The sequence below is a fragment of the Vombatus ursinus genome, unplaced genomic scaffold (assembly GCF_900497805.2).
Source record: "Vombatus ursinus unplaced genomic scaffold, bare-nosed wombat genome assembly UNPS02014848.1, whole genome shotgun sequence".
NCBI lineage: Eukaryota > Metazoa > Chordata > Mammalia > Diprotodontia > Vombatidae > Vombatus > Vombatus ursinus.
In genome coordinates, this window is record NW_020954626.1 from 1,540,799 (window position 1) to 1,567,185 (window position 26,387).

A 26,387-nucleotide genomic window follows, 5' to 3' on the forward strand; every position below is an offset into this window, starting at 1 on the left:
GGGAGATTCTTTTAAGACACGATGTGAAAATTATACAGTATTTTAATAGAATCGATTATGGTTCAGATACACAATAACATACAGTTTTTAACGTATGAATGAAGTAAGATCAAAAGAGAATTAAGTCTACACTGAACATATGTGGAAAAAGATATTTAATTGTAAAATAGAAAAGTAGACCAGAGTACAGTTTTAAGGGTAATTTCTTTCTTATACAGTATAGGTTATCTAGAGGATTTTTAGGTTTAGATAAACATTTTCATAAAGCAGTGAAACAGAAAAGCAAAGCAAGAAAAAAAGGCCTGAACTTAAGTTTTACCGGAAAAAAACCCAAAAGTGAACAACAAAGTCGAAATTTAATCATTTGCCTATCATGGAATTTAACAATTTTATGATAGAGCAAGTCACAGCACAGACAATCTGCTTTTATAGTGAAGAGCAATATTCTAGACAACAGTGGCATCAATGAAGTATGAAAAGTCCTTGTCCTACATCCAAAAACAAATGTTTTTCATAAGAACAGCCAAGACAATATTTGGCTTTTCTAGTTTCCTGGGGGGAAATGAGTCCTTGAGAATATTTCAGAAACCCACCTGTGTTCAGCTTTCCAAAAACATTATCCTATAATCCAGTGCCTGGAAATGTTTTCATGTGGAAGTCAAGATAGAAGGCACTGAGTACAAAGTTTCAAGTCCCCTATGTGATATTTTAAAAGAGAGTACAGGGTTTGCAAATTTAAGTTACATTGCAAACTACTACTTCCAAGAACACTGTCATTACAATAGAACCAGCTGCTAGCTTACTTAATTTCAATGACCTATAGACTAAAAGTTTTTTCTTCCTAATAACTTTCATCATCTTTGCAAAAAAAAAAAAAAACAAAACAAACCTATGCAAGTGATGCACTTTGAAATTATAAAAACATGCAGAATATGTACAAACTGAAAATTTTAAAAATATTTGCTTCATATACAGGTAAATCTACTCAGATATAGCTGAAGTCAAACAAATATAAAAGTTTCACTTTCTAAAAAAATGTTTTCAGATAATCTGAGACAACTACTTAAAGCTATACAAAGATTTCCTTAGAGAAATCTACTCTTTAGGTAGAGGCCTAGTTGATATCTATAGAAATAATTCCAGAATCAGTCCACCACATAATTATTATGTAAATATTTGGTCTAATCAACAAGGATCACCCTTAAAACTGTTCTGCTTCTGAGAAATTAAGATTCATACTAAAATCAAAAGGAATTCACAAAAACAGTGGCTTATTATGTTTCTGGATCTCTTCAACCATCGTTTATCAACTCATTTTGGAACTGTAAAAAAAAAAAAAACAAACAAACAACTATTTACAGAATTCAGTTTTAAATACTTTTCACACAACTCCTAAATTCATAGTTTATGTTACAAGAAAATTAAGAGCTCATGGCTTAAGTCCAATTATCAACCTGTAAGTCTCTTTTCTCTATGCTGGATTCCCATGACTGTACTTAGATGGGGGTACACAGTTCAAGACTGTATGCTTTTTCTTGACTCAAGGTAAAATCAAACTCTATTGTCCATTTCAATTACACTGCTTCTTTGTTAGTCTGGAGACGGGTCATGGCCTCTAATTTCTGCCTATAGGCTTCTGCTTCCTGTTCTTTCTTTAGAAGTTGCTGCCGATATTTTTGTGCTTCTCGATTTGCTTCATCCAGCTGTTTCTGAAGTGCTTCTCTCTCCTAAAAAAAAAAAAGTTTCATCAATCTTCGTGCAAATGTTTAACATGCAAATGCAAAAGATCCAAAGCACCGGAAATAAATAAATCTAAACTATGTTACCTCATCATTAGTGAATACAGTACCAAGTACACCTTCACAACAGAAGGGCCCAATGAGGATTGGGGGTTGGTTGAACTAAACTGATCTGACTCATAAGCAAATGCAAATACAGGAATATTTCTCTTTTCTATCTCAATCAACAAATATTTACTGAGCACTTACTGTGAGTTCAGTATTGTTCGAGGCCTTGTGGAACACACAGAAATAATATTAGACACAGTCCCTGCTCACAAAGGGCTTACAATTTGGTTAGGGAAACAAGACCAACACAGCTGAAACAACAGGGCAGGGCGGTATACAAAATGCTAACTAGAGTGGCATAGACTCCTGGTGCTTCAGAAGTTTAGTAGTCAGGGAAGGCTTTCTGGAGGGGGAGGATTTGCACTAGGCCTCCTACACAGAATGGGCGGGATTTGGATACATATTGGAGACAGAGAAGGGCATTCATGGTAGTTTTAAAAAAAAAAAAGAAAGAATTAATAATTGTCATTTATGTCACTCTAAGGTTTGCAAAACACTTTATAAATATATTATCTCAGTTGTTCCATCCAATGACTATGATTTTTAAAAATGTTACTCCTTTGAGATTCAGGCATGCATAAAAACACACAGTTCCACCAATTTTTTCAAAGTATAATTTTTCAGTACAAGTTTCTGAGTGGTGTAGGGCGGAAAAAAGCACTGGATTTGGAATCAAAGGAGAGGTATTACTTTGAGTACTTGTTGTATAGCACTTAGCACAATACTTGGCATATAATAAATGCTTAATAAATGTTTTTTCATTCAATCATAGATGGCTGATAGGAAGTTAATACCCAAAGATCAATAGATGGTAAGACAGCACCTACGTGCCCTTGATAAACTTAAGTCTCCTGGTCAAGATGTACTACATCCTTGGGTAACGAAAGAAATGACAGGTGTGATTGCTAAGCCAATGGCAGTATTATTTAGAAGATCATGGAAAATGGGCGAGGTACTACTATTACTGGAGATCTTACCAATTTTCAAAAAAGGGAAAAGAAATAGTGTTCAAACTTTAAGTCAGTAAACATGCTTTTTATTTGGAGGAAAACTCTAGTATGGATCAATTAAGGAAATAGCTAGTGAATGTCTAAATAAGGAACTAGTAATTACAAAGAGCCAACACAGGTTCAAGATCGACTCATTTCCTTTTCTGACAAGGTCATTAAACTTGGAGATGAGGGGGATGTTATAAATATAATTTACTTACATATTAATAAAATATCTGAATGCATTAAGTCATACTATTCTTATGGAAAAGATGGAAAGATGTAGAATACGACATAACGAATAAGATGGATTCAGAGCTGACTGAATGCTTGTATTCAAAGAGTAGTGGTTAATGGTTCAAAGTCAATTTGGCAGGAAGTCCCAGTGAAATGCCCTAGCAATTTGTTTTTGCTCCTGTGCTATTTGACATATTGATGCCTTGGACGTAGGCATAGAAGGCATGCTCCTCAAGTTTTAAGAAGGTACAAAGCTAGGAAGGATAAGGTAACACACTGGATGATAAAGTCAAGATCCAAAAAGATCCTGACACTCTAGGACATTGGGCTGAATCAAGTATCGTGAAATTTAATAGGGATAAACATAAAGTCTAAAGCCTGCATTCACAATAACTGACTTCAAAATACAAGACAGAGGAGGCATGCTTAGAAGTCAAGTTGAAAGACCTGGGGATTTCAGTAGGCTACAAACTCAATGTGAGCCAACAGTGTGATACAGCAGCCAAAAAAGCTAATGACATCTTGGCTTCATTAAGAATCATGGCTTCTGGAAACAAGGAAATGACTAGGCCTGCTGAACTTTGGCCTATTCACAACATATCTGCAGGACTGTGGTCAGTTCTGAGTGCCACAATTTTAAAAGGTCACTGATAAACTGAAGAGCATTCAGAAGAGGACAACCAGGATGATGAAGGTCCTTTAGTCCTCGTCATAAAAGTATTGATTGAAGGAGCCAGGGTTGTTTAGCTGGAAGAGTCTCGTGTAGGACATAAAAGTATTAAGTATTAAGGTCTGTGATACAAAAAAGGAGTAGATGTGTTCTGTTTGGCCCCAGAGGGCAGAATCAGGAGCTATGAGTAGAAGATGGAAGAGACAAATTTAGGTTTAATATCAGGAAAAGTGTCCTAACAATTAGAACTGGCCAAAATTGAAATGGGATGCCTAGACAAATGATGGCTTACACCCCTCACTCATTAGAGGGCTTTAAACAGAGAATGGGTAATCATTTGGCAGATCTGTTACACTGAAGGGTTCTTTTTGGGTATGGGTTCAACTAAACGGTCAGTAAGGACCCTTCCAATTCTTGAATTCCATGAATAATTGTGTGTGGGTGCCTTTGTAGTGTGTGTGTAAAAAGAATTGACACTAATGAAATGAGAAAATAATACCAAACTAGAATCTCAAAACTTATTCCATGGTACTCATAACACCTTGATTTAATATTGTTGTTCATTATAATTTTCCTCAATACAAATAAATTATAAATGAACTTGTTTATGAAAATCTAAAAGGTCTCAATGTACATTCGCTCATAAACCTCGAGTTACTTCATATTATCTCTAAGTAATACTTATGGTAAAGATATTAACCTCAAAATGGAGGGATTTGAAATATGGAGAGAGTAAATAATTTCCCAAAGCCATTAAGTCAGTGACAAAGAAAATCCTTCATTACCGATGTGCTATTCAATGTTTTATATAGACTAAGCTACAATGCCTCCTCTCTGCACTGAAAGGAAATTTTTTAAAAATTCAGATCAGATTGATAATATTCATTTAGAGAGAAAATTTATAAAACATTACACTTAATCCTAAAATACCTCCAGGAATGGCAGTTTGCTGAAATGAATGGAATTGTGTTAAATAAGAAATCCTGTTAAAAAAAGGTTGGGTTTTTTTTTTTTTAAATTAGAGATGAAGATAAAGGTAGATCACATAAATTGGCAATCTGTTATAACCACATACCTATGAAAATGGCTCATTTGGCATCACTTTATACAAAGATAATTGATACGTACTAGTTATAAAAGTAAAAGTACTCTGATACATACTACGTAATAAAAAGGAAAGAAAATAATTATTTTAATAAACAGGACCCTTACATATCTATACCTTGCCTAACAATTTCTATTCTGAAGAAATAAAATAATCCCCTATTTGTGGCAGTTCATTTAGCTTCTCTAGGCCTCAGTTTCCTCATCTGCAAAATGAGGAGTTTGGACCAGAGGACCTCTAAGTTCTCTTCCTGCTCTAAATCCAACATCCTATGAGACGAATTCTATTGAATAAACTTCCATTCCAAAAGTAATTCAATTCAGTTAAACAATTGGGTTAATTAAATTACTAGTAAATAATCAGTTGTTTAAGTAATCTATTTGACAAAACTCAAGCTAATTTGGCTGTTCTCTCCAGAATTTCTCCAAAACAATGTGATGACCCAGCATGGGATTGTTAAAAGAAGCCAGGAAAATAGCCTCTTTGTAATAGGGAGAGACATTATCTCTTGTTCACACCTATAATGATGAATATATTTGAGATTATTAGGGAATTAATGAAGGGATTAAGTGCAGAAACCAAAGACCACACTAAAGATCCTGTGCCAATCAACTATCGTGAACAAATTCTGTTGTGAAAAGCAAAGGTTAAATAAAGTACAGTAGAGACAGAATGACAACCCTATCAAACTTCACTCCACAGCAACAGAAAACATCCAATGATAAGTACAAAAAGTAAGAAAAAAAGACTGAGTTTACTTGTGACCACCTTAATAAAACACTCCGGGTAAAAGACTCCTTACTTCTATTTCTGCAGATTCCACCCGATTTTCTATAATTTCAATACATTGTCTCTTGACTGGTGGTTCTTCACTTATAACAGTTTCTTCAGCTATGTCTGTTGCTGGTACTGTTAATACTGAAATGAAAGTAGTACATGTTTGTTACTTTAGGACATGTTTATCACAATACTAGTAAAAATAAAATTATCCTTAAAATTACTGACACCTGTAACTTCAAAATATTTATTCACATATTCCAGACTATACAGAAACATGCCTCAAAATGCTAAATTCCAGACTTTAGTCTTTTACTTCCTAAACTTTCCTGTTCTAACTTTCAATAAATGTTTATTAAGCACCTACTGTGTGCCACACACTACATAGTGCTGGGGACACAAAGAAAAAGAGAGTCCCTGCTCTCTTCAGACTAGATTTGTGACCCAGGGCAAGTCACTTAGCCTTAGTGCCTCCAACAACTCTCAAAAACTGTAAGTTACAGAAAAGAAGCCAATTTGTATTGGCAGAAGAAAATCCTCACCAAGTGAAATCACAGGTCTGGTCTAAATAAATAAATCTTATAATCTAGAATCAGATCATTCTCCTGGAGACACATTTCTTAAAATAGTCTAAGAAATTCATATCCAGCTACAACCAACTCTCAGTCAACTGGTCTGCAGCAAGTATTAAACCACAAAATGGACTTCTCTGTCACATGCAGAGTTCTGGGTTGACTTTTCCCCCCTGTCAACACATATTCATTGAAAGCAAGGAAATTTTAACATTACCACACAGAAGATGTGATTAGGAAGTTAAAGCAGCAGACAGAGTGCTGGACTTAGATTCAGACCTAATTTTCAATCTGACCTCAGATACATTTTACCAGATGAGTGATCCTGGGCAACTCACTTAACCTCTGTCTGCCTTAGTTTCCTCATCTGTAAAATTAGGATAATAATAGTGTCTACTTCCTAGGGTTGTTGTGAGGATTAAATAAGATAATATTTGTAAAGCACTCTGAAAACCTTAAAGAGCTATGTATAAATATTAGCAATTATTATTATTAAAATTATTATTATTAAATCCAATGTAAAAAAAAGAGGAATACAATGCAAGATAAAGCTCAGACACATGAGTTCTGGAGCTACACCACAATTTCCCTCTTAATTAATGAAAATAATAGAGAACTAACTCACCTTGTTGTCCATCTGGCATAGTTACAATGATGGGCTGACCTATTCCACTGGTTGGAATGGAGTGCAAATTACCAAGCTGAATTCCATCTGTAACTATTGTGATGACTTGCTGACCCCCAGAGCTAACAACTTGCTGGATTGCACCATCTACTGATTCTGCGGTCACCACCTCCTCAGTAGCCACAACTGGAGAAAGAATTCGAAAGTATGTCAGTAAACATTTAAACACCAACAACTTAGATTAAAAAATAAGCTTTTTTCAAATTCAGTGCTATAACTTATCCCTTTGTTTAGATTTATATGATGCACTTTATTGACAAAAATTTGTTCCCAAAGGCAAAATATACAAATCAATCCTATTTTAACTGTTAATAGCTGAGATCAGATCATGCTTTTGAGAAAACACAGTCACTTCAATTTAAAGAATAAAAATAAAGTTAAAACTCTTTCCCCAAACCTCTCTGACAAAGGCTCAATACTTCTCACCATGGGGGCCTTCTTTATCACTAGCACTAAGCTATTTTCCCTTCACTCACAATATGACTCCATCAGATAAAGGCTGTACTTCCCACCTCTGTGTCTGGGAGAGAACCTAATACAAGATTCAACTAAAGTGTACAAAAATCCAATGACAGACTGTATGTTTGTCATTTAAGAAACAGCCTGGCTAATACAGAGGCTTATTACCAGGTTGTCATAAAGTCATGAAGGAGTTATGAACTTCATCAGTGAAAGGAATATTTAAACCAGTGGAATAATGGATTCTTAAAGTACTGAAGCCAGTCAAAGAGCTAAGTCACAGACACAGAGAAAGGGATTGAATCTGTGATTTCAAGGAAAAGTCCTCTACCAATTCAGATGGACACCTTCTCTGTAACTTTTAGTCTATTAAGAATTGCCTGAAGCACTGAGAGGTTATATCTTGTCCGGGGTCAAATGGCCAATGTCCGTCAGATGCAAGACTTGAACCCAGGTCTTTCTGGCTTTGAGGCCAATTCTCTATCCACCATGCCACACTGCTCTCTTACATATGGAGTATACACTCATAGGAAATGAGTAATCCTACTGATAATATCATTTCAAGAACAAACTATAGTGCCACAGACAGGAATTTTATTTTAGGTATATTAAAAACAGTGGAAATATAGCAACTATATTATCAACAGACACAATTACCAAAAACAAAAACTCAAAACCTCATGATCAATTTGGTGATTTACTTCCAAAAGAAAGCTATATCTTTAAAAATAAACAACAACAAAACCATTGTTACCAGTTTCACTTAAAAGAATCAGCAGATAAAACTCTTTCCAAATGTATTTTCTTTTTAAGTATCATTGGGCAAGATTTTATACGAGACAAAATCTTATGTTAAACTGTGATAAACTTGGGATATTTTGCTCTGCAAAATAAACTTCAAGTTGCTATTGTTTATAGCAGAATATCTTGGGTAATAATGGCTGAAGAATTTATTTCAGAAGAAGATACCTCATATGCACTTCAAGAAAAGGAAAAAGCAAGGTACATTTCAACCTTGGCGTTCAAAGGCATATCTATGGCAACATGCTTAGCCTCAAAACCTACTACTACAGTTTTTTACAACTGTCAAGATTTAACTCACAAAAGATAAAACTCAAAATATTGGGAGCCTTTATATTTTGAGTTCTATAATTATTTTTGTTTGTCCTTTAAACTATAATTAAGCTGTATCACGAACCACTTAAGAAAATTTTAAGAAAAAATTCTTTTAAAAACAGAGTAATGAAATACAGGGCATGAGTAGCCAGTTGTAAAGCTACTGAGGTCTTCAAATGCATTTATTCAAGCTTTGATGTCTTTTACATGTATATGAAAAAGGGATTTCCACTTTAGCTGGTTACAGGAAGGATAAATATTTTAGAACAAAATCTTATATTAGAAATTTCTGAGATCAGAAAACACACATAGAACAATTCATAAGCTTTCATCTTTGCAATTAGTAATACCACTATTTTCAATGATTGTCATTACAATAGATGCAATTCTTGCCTTTCATCTAAAGATCTTTGTTCTTTTGCAAATTTCAGTAAGAGGGATCAGAGAAAAAAAAAGTTACAGAATATGTAACAAAAGTTACAGAATTGTTTGTGTAACAAAGCTAAGTACTGCCTAGAAGAAGAATAACAAAAAGTATTTTTTAAAGTTGAAAAATAACTTTGTATAAATAAATTAGAACTGAAAATTGAGGGCATACCTATCAATAGGGAAGTAGTTGAACAAGTTGTGGTATATGACTGTGATGGAAAACTATGGTGCTATAAGAAATGATGAGCATGATGCTTTCAGAAAAACCCAAAAAGACTTAAATAAATTGATACAAAGTGAAGTGAGCAGAACCAGGATAACATCGTACACAGTAATAGAAATACTGTATGATGATCAACTGTGAATGACTTAGCTATTTTGAGCAATACAATGATCTAAGACAATTCCAAAGGACTTTTTTTTTTTTTTGGAAGGGGAGGGGATGGCTAGTAAGTGTCAAGTGTCTGAGGCTGAATTTGAACTCAGGTCCTCCTGAGTCTAGAGCTAGTGCTCTATCCATTGCACCACCTAGCTGCCCCACAAAGGACTTATGATGAAAAATGCTACACACTCCCAGGAAAAGAAGTGATGTAATCTGAATACAGATCGAAGGATACTTTTTTTTAACTTTATTTTTCTTGTTTTTTTTTTAATCTGTTTTCTTTTGCAATGCAGCTATTATGGAAATATGTTTTGCATGACTGTATTGTATAATTGATATCAAATTGCTTGCCTTCTCAAGTACGGGGGTGGTACAGGAGGGAGGGAGGGAACTCAAAACTCAAAATTTTAAAAAACGAATGTTAAAATATTTTACATGTAACTGATAAATAAAATGAGAGAAAAATAAATAGATTAGAGAGCCTTTTTGTGGGTTTGTTTTTTTGTTTCAAAGTAAAGTCACACAATGAAAAAAGTCTAAGAACATAAATACTCACCGGTCTGATTCAGTAACAAAAAAGGATAATGCCAAAGATAGCCCAGAACTAAGCTACAGAAACTAGACATATAGACAGATTGGTTTAGATATATATCTCTGAAGCCTGGTATCCCTGATTAGAATATTAGTTCCATGAGTGTAGGGATAGTTTCATTCTTTGTACTGTATTTCTAGCACTAGTAGGTGATTAATAAATGTTTGTTGATTAATTGGTTATCTATATGACTTATACAGGATTTGAATTAAAAGTCACCAAACTAAAACAATTACCAAGAAAGAAGGAAAAGTGTGTCTTAAAATACTGCCAAAAATGAAAAAATACCACAAAAGTACTTTTCCACATAAAAAATGTTTATTAAGCAAGCTTATTAAGAAAAAAAAATACATTTAAAAGCATGTTAAGGTATATGTCAAGAAAAAAGTCAAATGCCAAGTATTAATTTTCTAATGAGAGTTCTAAGTTAATTCTCTAAACGTAAAAGGCAGGGGAGAGGGAAAACTATCTGTCGTCATTTTTACAATAACTGGTAAAAGTCAACTCTTAATAATAGAGGAATTGAAACAAGGTTTGGCAGTTCAAAAATGATGTATTCTGTCTCTGGAATGCATTTGGGCATTTAAATTTTAGTACTGATTGCCTAATAAAATAGGAATTCATAACACTTCAAAGTAGATAAAACCACACTGTACAAGTCTGGAGCTAAAAGAAGGCTTTGCAGTTTTCTCCACATAGTCCCATCCATGTTCAAAACTGTTTCCTACTACTCATTCCAATTAGAAATAAAGAGTATTACCTCTCACACTGTAACAAAACATTAGGCCAAAGCAAGGCATAATAAGTGCCATAAGGCTTCTAGGATGTGATGATAATGAAAGCATTCATCATTTTAAAAGGTCCTCTTTCCAAATTGTGGCAAAGATGCTAGTTCTATCAAACAGCTAAAATAAACACAGTAAATGACAATTATCAATAATTAGTGAAAGCAAGGTTTGTTAGAGACAGTTATAATTCAGATGACCCACATGAGAATTGATTTCATAGTATTAAAAGCTTTGCTAAATTTAAAAATTACTTGTCTTCCATTCTTTATTCATTTCAAGTCCAAAAGAAAGAGAACCGCTACTTTCCACTTACCTTCCTGAGCCCCCTGCTCCAGCCAAACCAATTTAGTCATTGTCCTTGGTACATACTTTGTATTTTCCTTTCATATATTTTGAGAGGAAGTGAATAAAAACATTTTTCCTACATAAACTACGCGCGCGCGCGCGCGCACACACACACACACACACACTTTCCTGGTTTGCACAAGTAACTGCTGTTGCTAATGAGGTTTTTCCCTCAGTATGACTTTTCATCCCAGACAGAGTTGCCAGCTGCTTGCCACTGAATGTGAGAGGCAAAAACTATGCTCGCTCCTCACTAAGTAGCTCTCATTTTTCTCACCTTAACTCTGTTTCCCTCTCACATCTTCCAAACCCAGATTAAGATATATGGCTCGAGAGCTCCCAATGAACACTTAATCCTGTTGTATAATGTTAGAGGAGGGAATCCACCAAAGACATTTGAACCTGTAACTATAAAGAAAATCCTATATATAAACTTCACCTTTTAGTCATTTACAAATCACCTTCCTCTTTCACAAACACAATTTTAAAAACCATATAAGTCTTTCAAAGTGGCACTGCTCAGAACCTTGAGTAAGACATGTTAGGTTTCCATTACAGTTAACTTTGCCAGTAATCACTATTCTTTAGTAAATCATTGTGACAACTGACAAGATTAGAACAACTGGAGTTGCTGAGATGCCACTGGACCAAGGCATAATGCAAATAACAGTGTTATCAATGATCATCTTTCACCACAAAACTACCAAAAGAACCTTAATTAATTCACTAAAAATCTATTCACAATTTGTGAATATTAGATGAATACAGAAATATACTACAGCACAATAGAGGAGAATTTTGTTTCACACCATCAACTAACCATTATGTTTTATGCTGATGACTCTCAAACCTATACATCCAATTCTAGTATCTCTTTGGAGGTATATCACCAACTGCCTATTCGATATTTATAACAAGATGTCCCCTAATCCAAAATAGAACTCAATATCTTTCCCTCAAAACCTATCCCTCTTCCAAACTTTCCTATTTCTGCCACAGGTAGCACCATCCTTACAGTTACCTTTGTTCACAACCTTGGTGTCGTTCTCACCCCAAACATTTAATCAGCTGCCAAATCTTTTTGTTTCTAACTCCAAAACATCTCTCACATCAATCCTTTTCTCCATTTACACAGTTAATATCCTACTTCAGGATATTAACACCTCTCAACTATCTAGCCTCCTAACTGCCTTCTTATATCAAATCTCTCTCCTCACTCTAATCTACTATCCAGCTACCAGTGATGTTCTAATAGTGCAGGGTCTGATCATGTCACTATTCAATAAACTCTACTGATTCTCTGTTACTGCAAGGACCAAATACAAAATCCTCTGTTTTGCTTTTAAAGCTCCTTTCTACCGTGCCACCCCTTTTACATTTTACTCCCTTACATGTATGCTTTGATCTAGTGACTCTGACCTTGTTTTTCCCCACACATTACATACACTCTATCTCCTGTCTCTGTGACTTTGCATTAGTTATTCTCCATGCCTTGAATGTACTCTTCCTTATTTCTACCTCTTAGGATTCCTAGTTTCCTTCAAGAACCACTTTCTACATGAAGCTCTTCTTGATCCCTCAATCTGCTACCATCTTCTCCTCAAAAAGTATCTTGAATCTGTTTTGCATATACCTATATATGTACATGTTGTCTCCTTGGGCTAGACTATAAGTTCCTTGACAAGAACAGTTTCTCTTTGGTCTTTGTTATCTCCAGTGCCTCTTACTATGCTAGGCCCATAGAAGATACTTATGAAATGCTTGCTGATTAATTATCTAGAAAATTACACAGCCCTTAAAATCAATGCCAGCTAACAAGTACATCACCAAAAAAATTCAGCACTATGTCATACTGACTCAACCAGTAAGCATCTCCTTTCCTATCCAATCTTACCTGGCTACCTACTAGCTACTACCAATGTGAGTTCTGAAATCTTATCGCTTTCTAATATTGCACTATAAGCTTATGTAATATGATCTAGACAAAGTAGACAAGAAGGAATGTAATTCACAAAGGAAACACTTTACCTCTAACCCTATCCTTGGAGATGCAAGCACCTTAAGTGACTGTTAGAAAGGCCACTATAGTCACTACAAGTTTGCTATGGGACAACCAACCTGACTTATGAGTCACTCTATGATGAATCTTTTTGGCTTGTAGTGTATCTGTATCTGAAAGGCATCATCCTAAGGTATTCTCTAATATCTCAATTTCATTCTTAGAATTATTCATTAGTATAAAGCAACAAGAATTCAAATAACTCAAATGGATCCATGAGCTCATCTATTTGGATGATCCTTTCAATAATGGACACTATAACTTTACACTATACTATATATACTATACACTTCACAACTCTTGTCCATGTCCTCCTACAAATATACCACAGGGAGAATATTTAATATATTGGCCTTCCTCACTTCCTCCCAACATAAAGAGGATGACAGTGACTCAGGCTGTGCACTGGTTACACCTGGCCTTTATCATATGACCAGCCCAATCTCTCTTTCAATGATATATACATTTCCTTTACCCCAGCACTTCTCTGTAAAGCTCCTGGTTTATCACATTTATCATATCACCATCTGCTTCTCCATTGATTTCCCTCTATGTGAAACTCATTTTCACTTCATCAGAGACCACTGTGCTCCATGGTTTATACATATGTTTCATATTTCCACATAACACCAGGAGACAGCCTATTGATAATAAAAAGATGGGCTTTTGTTCCCGGGAGAAAGTTTGAAGTCATTAAAAAAGCTCTGACACTTCCTGAAGGCAATTCATCCTGCTCTTCCCCTGTTTAATTTTGTGCCAAATTAGTTGTCCATTTCTCCCATCTGTCCCAAATAAAAAATACTGATGGAAAAATTCTATAGCTTGTCCACCCAATTACATGTCATAATCTGGACAGAAGACAGTCTCCATCCATTTGATTTTCCTGGTCAGTTCAAACTTTTGAGTGGTTTCACCTCTCTCCTGTGAGGTTCTTCAGTGTTCCCAGGCTTGATGCAACCAGTACAATGTCATCTGCACACACAATGGTAGTGTAGCAGATCAGAAATCTCTGGGTTCAAATTCTACCTCAGGTACTTAATAGCTGTGTGATCTTGAGCAAATAATTTAAATCTCTCTAAACTTCAGTTTCCTTTTCTATAAGGACTCAATGAATCCTATAAGGACTGAATGAACTCAATGACCTTTTTGGGTATCTTCTAACTCTAAATCTACGCTCTTGTGACCAATCAATAGGGAATCCCTCTTCAACTTGAACTCTGCTCTGGATCTTCTCCATCACATAAGCAAACACTTGTGATGAGCATAGATTTAATGCCTGGCATGATGTTTATGATGAGCAAGTCACTGAACAAGTTTCTTTCTGCTGCTATACATTGCTAGGAATAGAGAATTTTTTTTATAATTAATTAATTTATTTTTGTTTTCAACATTCACTTCCATAAGATTTTGAGTTTTAAATTTTCTCCCCCTCTCTCTCCTCCCCAAGATAGCATACAATCTGATACAGGCTCTACTTATACATTCATAATAGTGAATGATTTTGATGAATGGGAAAAACTCTGTTGGAAAAAGTCTTTAAGTTGGTGCTTTGCTCTACTGAATATAAAGCTTTTTAAAAAATAATCAACAATTAGCACAGCAGGATTTTGTATCTTGAACCTCTTTCAGTCAACTGTGTGGTAGTAAAGATGTGATCCACTAAAGAATACTGCTTGCAAAAACTAGCCTGTTTATTATTAATATCCTCATTGAGAATGCTGTGCTCTTAATACATGTGTAGATAATGCTAATAAAAACTTCATATATATTGGAAAATACACAAATAGGTCAGTAGTTGTCAGTGTCCTGTCAGGTAACTTTTTTCAGTATTATTAATAATGTCCAAGTTTTTTTCCACTCCTTTGGTATCTTCCCTTTCTTCAGATACATTATAAGTCAATCCCTCAATGCTCTTAAAATTGTGTTACCTTTAACACAGATCTCTACTCTGTACTATTGATCTAATCTAGTTGCTTTTCCCATATTTGTTCTCCAAGTCCAATTTCTACCTCTTCTATAGGCACATTTGGGACTATGATGTTACAGTCCAGGTGCAACAGCTCTATTACTTTGATGGTGAAAACAATTCATCATAACAATTTTTTTCCATTTTTCTTCTGTTCATTATCCTTCATTTTCATTCTTAAATGTCCTTGGAAATACTTTGCTTAAATGGTTTTCCAAACAAGTTTTTCTAAATTTGGTTTCAACTCTCCATTGCTTCTCTGCTTTATATGACAAAACTGCTCATAATCTTCCATCATCCTTCTTCACAAGGTTTTAGAAATGAGTTTATACTCTAAAAAAGAACTACCCCTGGATATCATCTCTCTTCATTTGGCAAGTTAAGTGTCTTCTGACTAAAGTGTTTTTTAGGCTCTTTTGGTCTCCTTCATAAGGCAAGTGACTTTTATCGGTGAAACTTTCATAAAAAATTATTATAATCAGTGTTGATATTCTTGCTACTGTCCATTACCCATTTTTCATTTTCAATAACTTGTTTGAATAGGTCAGGACTGAGTTGCTTCAACTGCATGAAATCAACATGAAGGGAGTCTAAAATACTACAACCCAAGTGACAAACAGGAATGAGGAACAGTATCAAAGAAGTTTCAAATGTCAATGAGAAGAAAGGAGTGATGGAGAAGATAACAGCGTAGCAGAAGCATACATTGGTATTGAGTAAGAGCACCAAATTAAGTGAGAGAGTGACAAATGGGTATTGAAAAGTGTGTTAAGTGCTATTAGATGATACCAAACTTTGCGCCAAATGGCTTCTAGGTGGTCAACAGGACAGAAGTGAAATTTCAAAACTAAAACTTAAGTTACAACACCTTTGTGGAGTTGAAAAGCATATATTCCCAGAGCCTAAAAGAAATAAGAGGGAACAAAAAGAAAATTAAACCATGATGGTTATGACAAATGTAATATATGCTCTTCTTCTCACGTAGCCCAACTTTGTTCACATTTCATAGTAATCTGAGTCTGTGGGAAATCTTGGAATGTAGTTACTTCAATCCTAACCCCCACCTTCTGCTTCCACAATGATGGTGAGTAGAATGGTGGGGAAGGAACACAGGGCAAAGATAATTCAATTTCGTCAACTGCCTAAAAACATTAATTTAACCAATTCTATAGTAAATACACGATATTTGCCCACCAATCAAATATACCACTGAAGAAAATTATGTCCATAATGGTCTTCTCGCTGCAAATGAAGCCAGAAAACAAAGAGCTTATAGCTAAATGAAAGAATAGCACACAGGCTCTCTTTCAAGAAGCAGATAAAGGAGCTAATCACATCATACACTCAAAGGGAACAGGTATTTGGCCATCTCACCTTGCAGTGCTCACAATGCCAAAATCTACAGCAGAAAATGAAGAAGTTGAGAAATTCTATTCAGAACTTAAGACCCTCCAAATGAAGTCGATGTTAACCTTAACAATGGAGGATTAAAATGCAAAGGTGGACACAGAGGAAGTGGGCATATTTAAGAAATAAAAGAGGCCAAAAGCTTGTAGGTTATTCAGAATCTTAATGTTTGTTTATCATGAATACTTCCTTCAAAAAGTGAACCAGAAGGCATTGAGTATAGCAAACATTCAACATCACCAAACAAACAAACCCAAAAACTGACTAAGTCTTGATAGGAAATAATTTGTTATTAATACAGGAACCATTTAAGAAAATAAGCTTTCTAAAATGAATTGCTTTACTCAGTCAAATATTTATTAAGAACCTAAAATGTACAAGGTATTTGAGAGTACAAAGTCACAAAAATTAAAGAGTCCCTACACACAAGGAGAATACTATTGAGGGGTTACAATATGTACACAAATAAGTACAGTACAAGAAAAATTAAGGCACCTGGGGGAACAAAAAAAGCTTCATGAAAGAGGCAGCTTCACCTAAGCTGAACTTTAAAGGAAGACAAGGATTCTAAAAGGTGAAGATGGAGATGGAGGGCATTTCAGGCATGGACAATGGTTTATAAGAATGCACAAAGATAGGAGATGAAATGTTGAGTTGAGGGAGCATCTAATAGTTCAATTAGGCTGGAATGGAGGGATCATGCAGGGGAAGTGTATGAAATAATAAAGGTCAAAATTTTAAAAAAAAGATAAAAATGAAGACACATTATACAACTACAGAAGCCCCAACATGACCTATTTTCAATAAGTAGTTGACTTTTTAAAAAATGGGAAATGGAAAAAAAGTAAAGACAGTGACTGCAACATCATTTCTTTGAGTAGCTTAATTGATGCAAAACAGTTGCCACAATGAGGAGGTCAAAAGAGCCCAGAAACCACCTTACCCAGGAAACACTTGATCTCCTTGCCAAGAGCAGAGACATGGCAGCCAAGGGCAATACCAGGTTAGAGTACAAGCTCATTTGCAAAATGACGGAAGATGACGACCAGTGTTGCCTCACAAAACAGCGAAAGACAGTTGAGGAGGAAACGTGCCTGTAGGGAGCTTGGCATGAGACCCAGCTAAGCCAGATCATCCGGAGAACATGTGTAGATGACACTGGAAGAAGGACAACAAATAGAAATGAAATGGAACAGATCTGCTGGCATTTCTATGGTGATCTAGTCTCATCAACAATGAAAATGGAACCACTGCATTTGTACTCCACCATCAAGTATCAATGGTATTTGAGAAGATGAAGTTAGGCTGTCTGCTACTTGACTATGGGCAAGTTATTTCACCCCTTTCGGATTCAGTTTTCTCATTTGCAAAATAAAGGGGTTAGACCAGACTATTTCTTAGGTACCTACAGCTCTAAATCTATGATCCTATAATTTATGAAAAATAGCTGGACAAGACCAAATACACGTGTAAGAAATTCATGATGGAGATAACAAAAATTTAAAGGTAATCAGACATCACTCTTCAAGAGCTTTCAGAGAAGAAAAGGTTTCAAGGAAATAAAAAGTCATGGATGGTATTAATAGTAGCTAGCATTTATTATCCTCTCCCCCCAAAAAAGTAACTAAAAAGACATCACCAACCACTGATCCACATATTACTTTCTCATCTTTATAAAAGAAGAGCATACCAGGAACAAGCAAGTTATAATACATAACAATGATTTATATGTGAGAATTAGTGTAAAAAATCAATAAGGACAGGCATGGACAGAAAAGGAAGTGGGCTAGTCATGGAGTAAGAGCAAGGGACAACAGAAGGACAAACCAAATTTCATTAGCTGGTATCTGTGACATTATTAAAAGAGCCAGAGGAACATCTCTAGAACATGAGGCAGATTTTCCATGGAAAATTTACAGAAAGACACTGACAAGAATCTCACAGGAAAAGACTGAATGGTTTGCAATCTACACTAAAGAAAGGAAAACCCACATCAATGAGGCCATGGATCAACCAAACAAAAAACATTCATTAAACATCTATTCTGTGCCAGGTACTCAGTATACAAAGATACAACTGAAACAGTATGTGGTCACCTGGAGCTTCCATTCTATTAGAAGAGATAGCATGTACATTTATAAATATATAAAAATATAAATAAAAGATAATTTGGGAGAAGGGGGCACTAGCAAGTGGAGAAAATCAGGATAATATTCATGTAGGAGTTGGTATTTGAGCTGAGCTTTGACAGAAACTAGGGATTCTAAGAGTTTAAGTTGAGGAGGGAGTTCATCCCAGCCATAAAGGACAGGCTATACAAAGGCATGGAGAGAGGTGGAATGTTGTATGTGAGGAACAGCAAGAAAGCTCCATTGAAACACTGAAGCTACACGTTTGTGTATAACTCACTCTACTGAAATTAGGAAAGCAATACAAAGTGGCATAGGATAGCTAGGAAAAAAGAGAAGGTAGCACTGGTAAGTATCAGAAAGACCTTCTAAATTTTGCAGGCCAAATGGAATAATTATGTCTACTTTGGTATTAGCTAAAAACTACAGGGAAAATGGATTTTATAAATTCAATTTGATAAAGTCTTAGGAAAACCAAAATAAAGCAAACAAGGTGAATTCCAAGGAAACAAAGAAGCATTCATCAAGAAGTATAATCAATTGAAAGAAAAAACTGAACAGACTAAAAAACTGAGATATGAAACTGTAAAATTATGAAATAGAAGTAGAAAAAACTAATGATAACAAAATAATGATTAAAGTAAAAAAAAAGTTTTCAATAGTATTCTTAAATGTTTAATAATACACTGTCAGCATGGCGAAGGGTCAGTTAAGTCAATGGTACGTAGTCTTGCTCCACACTGGGCAATAAAAAGCAAGAGTGTAGAATTTCAAGCTCATGAGTTTAGTGATTAAATATATATTAAGCAATCTTCAGTAATTATTCAAATATTCTCAAATGTAACTATTAACTCAGGAGTCCCCTCCAACAATGAGGAAAGCCACCCACCCATTTCTGTCCAACTAGTGTAGCTCCTGTCCATGTTCTCCAAAGTTAACCATGTGTAAAGAGGAAAAAGTCCACCCAACGTACTGTAGGCCTTCTTTGACTTCTCCCAATTATCAACAAGGTAACAGTGAAGGACTCTAGCTTTCCATGTGTACAACCCCTCATTAGGACAATCTGACCAATACATCATCTCTTCATCTTAGATAATTTCTTGATAACATCTTTTACTCCTGTTCTTTTTTCGTAGTACCTCACTGGCTTTGTGTTACAGCCTTCTCATATCATCACATGTCTCTCTTTGATGCTCACTTTTAGCTCTTTGGAGGCCATGGTATCCTCTGTCTCACTGCTATATAGTAACACTTGTAAAATATTAGTACTGAAAAGAATGGCCTTTGCTTTCATGGGAAACCTGAGATCATGTGTAAGTATGTATGTATGTATGTATACACACATAAAAATGTGTCCTGAAATTTGAACAACAAACATTCTACTGTTTTTTTTCCAGGAGGCTCTGCAGTGTTCTGGGGCTTAATGTGATCAACATAATGCCATCCACAGACAAGATCATCTGGCAAAAATCACCATTAATAATCTTTGATCTGTTATAGGTCTCCTCTATTACACTAGCAAATAACTTTGGTGAGTATACCTCATCCTGTTTTATTCCTCATCTGATATTTTTTATCAGAGGATCACTGAACAGGGTTCAATATTGTATTTTCCAAAGAATCTTGAATAATATTGATGTATATGGGTAGGAGGAACAGTCTTGTAAAGGGGCCTATAAGGTAGTATTTTTTTAATCTAATCAAATGCTTTTTTGTAATCAACAAACAATAAGTACAATCAGATCTTATCTAAGGATGTGATCCACTTTCAGATATTGCTTGGAAAAGCTTGCTGTTCCTTACTAACACCTTCATCAAGGATGCCCTAGATTCAGATACAGCTAAATCTCACAAAGTTCTACTCTGAAACTTCATTTTGTAGTGGAGATGACCTTGCATTCCCATAGGATACGCCCGTAGCTCTGACAAGTTCTACCATGACGAAAAGATTTCAAGAATGGCTCCAAAACAAGTGTGTTTTCCCAAGAGCAATGTACCTAATATGGAGACACACATCATCAATAAGCTGACCACCTGGTAACAAATTTTTTTGGTCATAGAAATGCAGAAAACAAAAACAAACAAACAAACAAAAAAAAAGGCCCTGGGCAGCTCCCTTTCCTACAGTGCCAGTAGCAGAGTAGTAGGAAAGGGAACATAGAGTGCTAAGAAAACACACAGTTTTTTAGACCATCAAACTTCAATTTGACCCCATTTGGGATTTTCTTGGCAAAGATACTGGAATGATTTGAGATTAGCCATTTCCTTCTCCAGCTCATCTATCTATCTATCTATCTATCTATCTATCTATCTGCATATGAGGAAACTGAGGCAAACAGCATTAAGTGACTTGCCCAGAGTCACACAGCTAGTAAGTGTCTGAGGCCGGATTTGAACTCACAAAGATAAGTCTTCTTGATTCCAGGTCCAGCACTCTATCCATTGTGCCACCTATTTGACAACTGATATTCTAAATGTGAGATCCAATAACTACTGTTTTGCTGAAGACCATACAATCTTGATATTCTTGCTATTAAGTAAATCATAAGAAGGAAGCTGTAGCTAAGTAGAAGAGCTCACAGTTATGGAGAAGCAAAGAAAGGAGTTGGTAGGTTGGGTTTTATTGTTCACCAACAGAAAAGAAGAAAAAAAATTTTTTTTGTGGGATATCTTGTCATCACATATTACAGTACCTAATGGAAAGTATTTGCAAAAAAGACAACCATGAAAATAACTGCAGTTTACATACCATCAAAGGTCAATGAGGATGAAGTAGTATGAGAGAAATTCTACAAAGAATTTAATAAGACCCTTTAAAATTAAATCGACATACACTCTGGTACTTGATTTCAAAGAAAATGTGAGAAAAGGTGAAGCTGGTGGGAATTATATGGGAAAACATGACTCAAGAAGAATAAGAGAAAAAACTGCCGATAGATTACACAGTTACCTCACACTACTATGAACACTTTCTTTAAAAAAAAATAAAAATTGGTAGGCACTAGACATGGTGAAAATCCTGAAACTGACAGGAAAAGATTTGTCACTGATGTGGGAGCCATTCCTGAACCCAGCTGTTTAGGTCCAATTCAGACCATCAACTCAATAGAGTGAAGATCAGAATTAGTGAAAAAAAAAATGAGAATAATGATATAAAGACAATGGCATACAACTGAAATGACTTAACCCTGAATTATTTAAACATGTAATTAAAAAAATCAAAAAAGAAGACATGACATTGATACTGACTATAATAATTTCATTTAGAAGTTTAACTAATGTAAATTAATTGGCACTACAAAAAGACCAAAAGAGGCTAAAAAGGGTCTTACTCAGGAGACATTTGATCTACTTGACAACTGGAGAGAGAGGGTTTCCCAAAGCAACAATGGGTTAGAATATAAACTTGTTTAAAAAATTTTTTTGAAGAAGGATGACAGAAGAATATGAACTAGTATCTTTTCCTAAAGCAGAGGGAAGGAGTAGAAAGCAAAACAAGTTTAAAGAAAACTTGGCAAGTTATCCAACTAAGTAAAGTCTTCTCAAGAGCATTTAAAAATGAAAACAGGACTACAAACAAGGAAAAAAGAAAAGATTTTCAAAAACAATTTTTAACAAAATGTTTTTTAAAGCAAGGATGGAGGAACCACCACACTTGGACCTAATATCACAATCCTGGGATATGTTTACAGAAGCAGTAGAAATGTCACTAAAGAGAACAAAGATGAGAAAAGCAACCACATTAGATAGAGTACAAGTAGACACACACACACACACACACACACACACAAATGGAAGGAGAGACAGTGAGAGAGAGAGAGCTCTGGGGTGAGTATGATCTAATTGGGAAGACTTCTTTGAGAAATATAAGGCATTAAAAGAGTCAGGTATTTACATATACAAGGTATTTAATGAACAAGGTATTTGAAGAAAGGTAAGATATTAAAAGAAGGAGAAAAAAATCTAGGACCTTATTAATACTGAAAAATGTGCCTGAGAGAACATCATTAACTACTCACCTATAGGCCCACTCTTCCATCAATACTTAACTAACTAAAGTCACAAATATGGAGAAAAAATGTTATGTATGTTCTGATGAGTAATAAAAATGTAGGTCAGATTTTCACACAGATAATTTTAAACCCCAACAAATTATACTTCACAGGAAGAAATGTAAAAATAAAAACAAAAGTGGGCAAAGAAAGCTCATATTAAACTTGATATGGAAGGTCATATAGTATCACACAACTGAACACAGAATGAAGAGCACTTTCTACCTAAAACGATACAATTTACACATATACAGAACAGACTTAATGGAGGAGAAAAAGTAAGTAATAAAAAGAAACTGCTCAAAGTAATTAAACAGACAGAGCTCTGTCCAGATTGAGGGCATGTGCCTTTCCAAACTGACCTAATCTTCTCTGTTCCTAGAATAAATATGTCTTGTCATTGATAAATTATTTAATACACCAAATATTTATAGCAGCACTTTTTGTCATAGCCATGAATTGGAAACAAAGTAGATGTCCATCAACTGAGGAATGGCTAAACAAATTTGGAACATGAATGTAATGGAATATTACCATGCTGTAAGAAATGATGTGCATGATGAATAAATAGAAGCAGGGAAAGATCAACATGAACTTGCAGAGCAAAGTAAGCACAGCCAAGAAAACAATACACACCAGTAACTCCAACAATGAAAATGGAAAGAATGACACATCAAAAATTCAAAAGTGAATGTAACAAAATTATAAAGACCAAGCAGGACTCCAATGACAAAACACAAGAGGACACCCTCAGCTCCATCCCTTCCTGGAAGTGAGAGGCCCACAAGTGTTATACAGGGATACACTGAAAGTTGTGCTAATTTTTGTCCTCTTTAAAGAATACTATTCTTTATACAGGATGGCTCTCTATGAGAGGGAGGGGGAGGGATACTTAAGATAACTATGAAGATATAAGAAACACAAGACAACAATAAAATCCTATTTTTAAAAATCACTTTAAGGATGCAGAATTTTAAATATTTTTTTCTGTAGTATTCTTTGACTATAACTTCAGTGTTTAAATTTTATACTGTTGAACTGAATTTTCCTTGATCTACATTGTTTGACTTATATGCTCCCTAGATGAATGTGTTCTTGTACCTTACAAGTCTTACAGTTAATGGGTACTTTTTAATTTCTCATTCAAAATTCAACCACAAATTATGGATGCTCTATTTTGTCCTTTTGACGGAATACTGCCATTTACTGCCACCTACACAGATTCTTTTCACATACACAAAAGTTAATAAACTGTTCCTCTTCACTCACTCAGTGCTTTATTCTCTGTATTAAATTAAGTTTTAAAATTATGTTGCACTATAATTGTAGAAAAATGTTTCTTGTTCTTTCGTCAATCACACTCTATCTCCATTCATCATTTTGTCTTCACTCGCATATTCCAATGCCTTAACTATCTGCATTATTTACTTATAGATTCTCTACAAGTTTTCCACTGTTTTGGGTCCCTTCACTCAGTAACCACCAGAACCTAGGTTAGAGAATCAACTCCATTTGATAAGTCAGCAACAGAACCATCATAACGTTCGCATGTTGTACAATCCAAAAGTTTTTTTAAAATAATTAATCTAAAATAATTAAAGAAGACAATATCTGGTGGCTACAAATTCACTTATTTTTTATAGTTTCGCAGAACAACAATAAACTATGGCTTCTCTTTTGTGGATTATTTAAGAAGTGACTGCTTTATTCTTTAGGGTTATATTAATTTTCCATCCTGTAGAGAGGTGATTTTATGGTATTAGTTGGAAACCCACATTCAAATACATAGTCAATCAATAAGTACTTAATAACTAAGTGAAATAAAGAGAGCCAAGTGAAAATATGTATAATGACTATAACACTGTAAATTAAAAGATCAATAAAAGGAAACTAAACTCAAGGTAAATGAAAAACCAAAGACGGTCCTTGAAAACAAATAATGAAACATGTCTCCCTCTGCACGGCAGAAGGAGAAGCATTTACTAAGATAGAATGCTGTATACTTTGTCAGATACAATCCCTGCGCTGGGTGCTTTTGCTAAATTGTTTTTCTTTGTCCAAGAGGAGTTCATATTGGAAAGGAGGATAAGGGTTGTCTTTCCCCCTTTTTCTGTAATGGAAGGACAAAAGACACAAATAAAACATTTTTTTTGAAAGAGTAAATGGGCTTAAAAGTATTTAGTAGGTTAAACATAAAAGAAAATATCATGGCTATACCTGTACTTCAAAGGTCAAGGGCTCATTATTTCATTGGCTTTTATATTCACCACAGCACCTAAGTAACGTACCCTAGCACCCTAGCACCGTGGATAGCAACCCTGTCTACACCACAGTAGTCTTCATGTGTCGTTGAGGCTAAAAACAATTCATCATGTGTTGGCCACCCTTCTGATGATGAGCCTCCCAAATTTAGCTAGCGCTAGTCCCCAGGAGAAAGACGAATACATATTGTTTGTGTTCCCTTGGTAAAGCCTTCAAGAAGTAATGATAAGCACATCATGATGAGGCACTAGAGCAGAACTTAAATGGAATATCTTGACTCTAACAGTTATTATAAATAGTAGAATAACTTACTATTTTCTATCTTTAAGAAAAGGACAGAGAGTAGTCTGATATAATAGATAAAGAACAGGCCTCAAGCTCAAGGAGACATGGGTTCAAATCCCTCCTCTGACATTAACTGGATATATGATCCTGGACAAGACAATTAACCTCTCAAGTGTTCAGGGAACTCTGAGTTGCAGAATAGTTACTGATCCACATTGGGAGAGGGCATTTCCTCACTGGGAGTTCTTACACTGATGATATCATATGTCTGAAATGTACACTCCCCGCTCACAAAAACAACAACATCAACAACTACTAGACAATCACTCTTTTATCTTTCATGGTTTTGGTTTAATCCTTCCTGGTCTCTTCAAATGTTATAGTTCTGTATAGCTACAATTGCCAAGAATTTTATCTGCTTTATTTAAAACCATAAAACTTGTTTTTCTAACCTGGGGTTTCTGAAGAATTGGACAATGGAGCAGAAGCTTCAGCTAAAGCAGCTAATGTAGCTAATACTGATGTAGATGAGTTTCCAAACTGAACAGCGGACACTCCCGTTTCATCTATTAAAGGGGATAAAAAATAGGGTACATTAGTTCTAAAAAACTTTAATCAAATGTACAGCTTTGAGCTACTCACTCCTTTTGGATCAAAAGGGGAAAAGTTTTTTTTGAAAACTAAAATATTAGTGCTTTGTCCAATACCATCTTTCTTTAGATTATTTTATGTGTCCAAACATTTGTCATATGCCAAACAAACCAAAGAAGGAAAATGCATCTACTATGATCTTACCCTTATTCTCCAACAGTTCTTCCTTAAAATGGTGAATACCTACTAAAGCACAAAATCCCAACAGCTACCCTACATGCATCTCAATACCTGTTGCCTTGGATGAATTTTCTGAGGATACCAGACCTGTTAGGTTCACCACCCCTCCAGGTCCAATGATAAACTGTGGTGTTGCCGCATGGATCGTCACAGTATCAGGGCTCTCTGGGTTTGTATTTATTTGGTTCTGCATTGCAATCTAGAGAAGGTACCACAATAGATTTTTAGATAACAGTCAGAATAGCACAGGCCTTCAGTGTAACCCAGAAACTTTCCTTAAAGAAACTGTCTTTAACAAATTTGCTTAGGGGTCTACTGAGTATGATATGTTTGAATCTCAACCGCAGCCTGCTTGTTAGGTAAAGCAGCAAAATATTGAGAGAGGAGAGAGTGGTTAAGAACA

The 26,387-nt window shown here is 35.1% G+C and overlaps 1 protein-coding gene across 3 annotated transcripts in view; it reads right to left on the reverse strand.

Annotated features, from left to right (window-relative positions):
• Positions 1 to 923: 923 nt before the first annotated feature.
• The window catches only part of GABPB1 (GA binding protein transcription factor subunit beta 1), a 75,394-nt gene continuing 49,930 nt past the window's right edge, over positions 924 to 26,387 (reverse strand). Inside the window, exons 5-9 of one of the 3 annotated variants that reach the window (XM_027840792.1) lie at positions 26,036 to 26,183; positions 25,606 to 25,719; positions 6,823 to 7,008; positions 5,651 to 5,766; positions 924 to 1,727 (exon numbers count right to left, since the gene is read on the reverse strand). In XM_027840792.1, the coding sequence (XP_027696593.1) occupies positions 1,575 to 1,727; positions 5,651 to 5,766; positions 6,823 to 7,008; positions 25,606 to 25,719; positions 26,036 to 26,183 (717 nt within the window). In that variant the 3' untranslated portion in view covers positions 924 to 1,574. Of the gene's footprint in view, positions 1,728 to 5,650; positions 5,767 to 6,822; positions 7,009 to 17,368; positions 17,584 to 25,605; positions 25,720 to 26,035; positions 26,184 to 26,387 lie in introns of those variants that run through there. The other 2 variants (XM_027840793.1, XM_027840794.1) reach the window with 2 other exon arrangements.